Source organism: Triticum dicoccoides, chromosome 5A (assembly GCF_002162155.2).
Source record: "Triticum dicoccoides isolate Atlit2015 ecotype Zavitan chromosome 5A, WEW_v2.0, whole genome shotgun sequence".
NCBI lineage: Eukaryota > Viridiplantae > Streptophyta > Magnoliopsida > Poales > Poaceae > Triticum > Triticum dicoccoides.
In genome coordinates this window covers 711,894,462-711,897,164 of record NC_041388.1, presented here as the reverse complement: position 1 = coordinate 711,897,164, position 2,703 = coordinate 711,894,462, and the positions used below count along the sequence as shown (strand labels likewise).

Below are 2,703 nucleotides of genomic sequence, written 5' to 3'. Positions count from 1 at the left end.
ATCCAAGTTTAGGAAGGCCGAGAGACAAGTATCATAAGCAAAGACAAGGCCATCTAAAAATAGATGACATGAAATAATTAAAAAAAGTAAAATAATCTATACCATCACCATTAAAGACAAAAGGACTCCATTTAACTGTTTTAACTAATAGTACAAATTAAAAAAAATCCGCAGTGCTATGATAAGTACCTGCAAGCAGACTTCAAAGCAGCAGCAGCGATGGTTGGCCATCCTGAGTGGGAATTTCCTCGCGATGCCGGACAGTACAATGACACTCCCCAGAGAACTCGATTCTTCGTGGACAACGGAACATATCTCACTGAGCAGGGGAGGTTTTTCCTTGCATGGTACTCCAATAACCTGATCAAGCACGGTGACAAGATCTTGGACGAAGCAAACAAGGTCTTCTTGGGACACAGAGTGCAACTGGCAATCAAAGTAAGTACCATCATCCTAAATATCTCAGTTTCTTACAATAGTAGATAGGATTTGAGAAACCATGATTCAGTTGAGAAGTAGTGTATGATAAACAACAACAACAACAACAACAAAAAGTACACAAATTCATTCTAACACTCTAGGCTAAAGGAACTTGCATTTCTTAATCTAGAATGTAAATGAGACATGGCCAAATGTTTGGTTGCAGATCTCTGGCATTCACTGGTGGTACAAGGTTCCAAGCCATGCAGCCGAGATCACAGCTGGGTACTACAACTTACATGATAGAGATGGCTACAGACCCATAGCACGCATGCTCAAAAGGCACCGTGCTAGTCTTAACTTCACTTGCGCCGAGATGAGGGACTCGGAGCAAAGCTCACAGGCCATGAGCGCACCGGAAGAACTAGTCCAACAGGTAGGTAGCTTGTGCCTCCACAGTTTACGCTTAGACATCTCTGATAGACACATCTAACGTACTTGTCGTCGAAATTCTCAGGTGTTGAGTGCTGGATGGAGAGAGGGCCTAAATATGGCATGCGAAAATGCACTTCCTCGATATGATCCAACTGCTTACAACACCATACTCAGGAATGCAAGGCCTCATGGCATCAACAAGAGCGGCCCTCCTGAGCACAAGCTGTTTGGATTCACCTACCTCCGGCTGTCGAATCAGTTGGTGGAGGGACAAAACTATGTCAATTTCAAGACCTTTGTTGACAGAATGCATGCCAACCTGGTTAGTGCCACAACCCCTTGTTCATGCATGTCAAAAATTAAACAGAGGAATCATTAATTTGTTGATTTGCACCGGCCTATTACAATAATGCAATTTGATTCTTTTCAGCCTCATGACCCATGTGTTGATCCAGTGGCGCCTTTGCAAAGATCAGGGCCAGAACTGACGATTGAAATGATCCTACAAGCAGCGCAGCCAAAACTGGATCCATTCCCCTTTGAAGAGCACACCGACCTGCCAGTTCAAGGCCTCGGTGGCATCGGTGGGGATGTTGAAGGCCCCACTGGTGGCATGGGTGGGGAGGTTCAAGACCCCACTGGTAGCATGGGTGGGGAGCTCCCTGCCACCGTCTAATGAAACCTTTATGATCTACAGTACCTTTTATGTTGTGTGTGACAGAGAAACCTTTCTCTGCCTTATTAATAACAATAAATAAAGCACATCACTTGTGCGTGTTCTGGAAGAAAAATCTCAGTGCTGGAAGGGTTAATCTTCTCTTTGTGAGAATTAACCGTGCCCTAGAAATAAGCCGATGAGGATAAATAAGATGTGGTGCTACAGTACATCATGAGGATTACTCATCAATATTGGATTAGTCATCAAGAGGATGCTTTTCCTATGAGCTGTAGTACATCAGACCTTACATACCTCCATTATGTGCATATGAGTGAATGAACAAACTATTTTGTGCTCATTTAGCGATTGTATATGGGTCCATCATTTTGGATTGCATGTTCACGATTACCACTCGCATGGCTTTGACTAATGTTACGTGGTAAACTACTAAGTGTCCAATCTACTTCGTTGGATTTTTTGACCATTTTGGATCAAGAGTTTTAGAAAAAAGTTTCATCTTCGTAATCAAGCCGTAAATTTTGTATGTAGTTTGGTCGCAGTTTACGAAGCTACTCAAGACGATCATAAACTATCTTTTCTTGGTGAACCGGTCAATCCTGCTAAAGAAATTCTATATTCATTGTTCATGGGTGGGGAATTCAACATCCTATGGTTTCAGCAACGATAAAATAATTAGTTTTACAGTTCTTTCTTATTCAGCATTGCCATTGACAATTTGGATCTACCTGAGATATTTCTGGACATCAATTTACCTGGGCTAATACCCGGCTAGAGTCGACGTTTGAAAATATGGGTCTTTTGGTAACAATACATGATTTGGTACGTACCAAAGCATCGCAATACACCGCTCAGTCAAGTTCGAATGGTTTGTTGATGTAGTCAACAAGGTTTTGGATGGTCGATGATGGGTAGATCGCCTTCCCAAGGGGTTAAAAAAAATCCTCACTTTGCAACAGTTCCTCGCATGGAGGGAGTTCTCCCACTGAATCGAATCTCTCCCGCGACCTAGGCTAGGGTTCCATCCCCCGCGTTCCCGTCCGCCCACTCGCCCCCCTCCCGCCCCCCTCGCGCGGGCGATGGGCGGGCCCCTGCCGCTCCCTCTCCTCCGGCCCCCCTCCCCGCCCCTCTCCCTCCCCGCCGCTGCCATCTGGGTCCGCCGGGCCTTGCCC

The 2,703-nt window shown here is 45.0% G+C and overlaps 1 protein-coding gene across 1 annotated transcript in view; it reads left to right on the top strand.

Annotated features, from left to right (window-relative positions):
* Positions 1-1,871, top strand: part of LOC119304393 (beta-amylase) — a 3,903-nt gene extending 2,032 nt beyond the window's left edge. Inside the window, exons 4-7 of the mRNA XM_037581573.1 lie at positions 175-438; positions 647-856; positions 938-1,177; positions 1,286-1,871. Of these exons, the coding sequence (XP_037437470.1) occupies positions 175-438; positions 647-856; positions 938-1,177; positions 1,286-1,531 (960 nt within the window). The 3' untranslated portion in view covers positions 1,532-1,871. The remainder of the gene's footprint in view (positions 1-174; positions 439-646; positions 857-937; positions 1,178-1,285) is intronic.
* Positions 1,872-2,703: the final 832 nt, after the last annotated feature.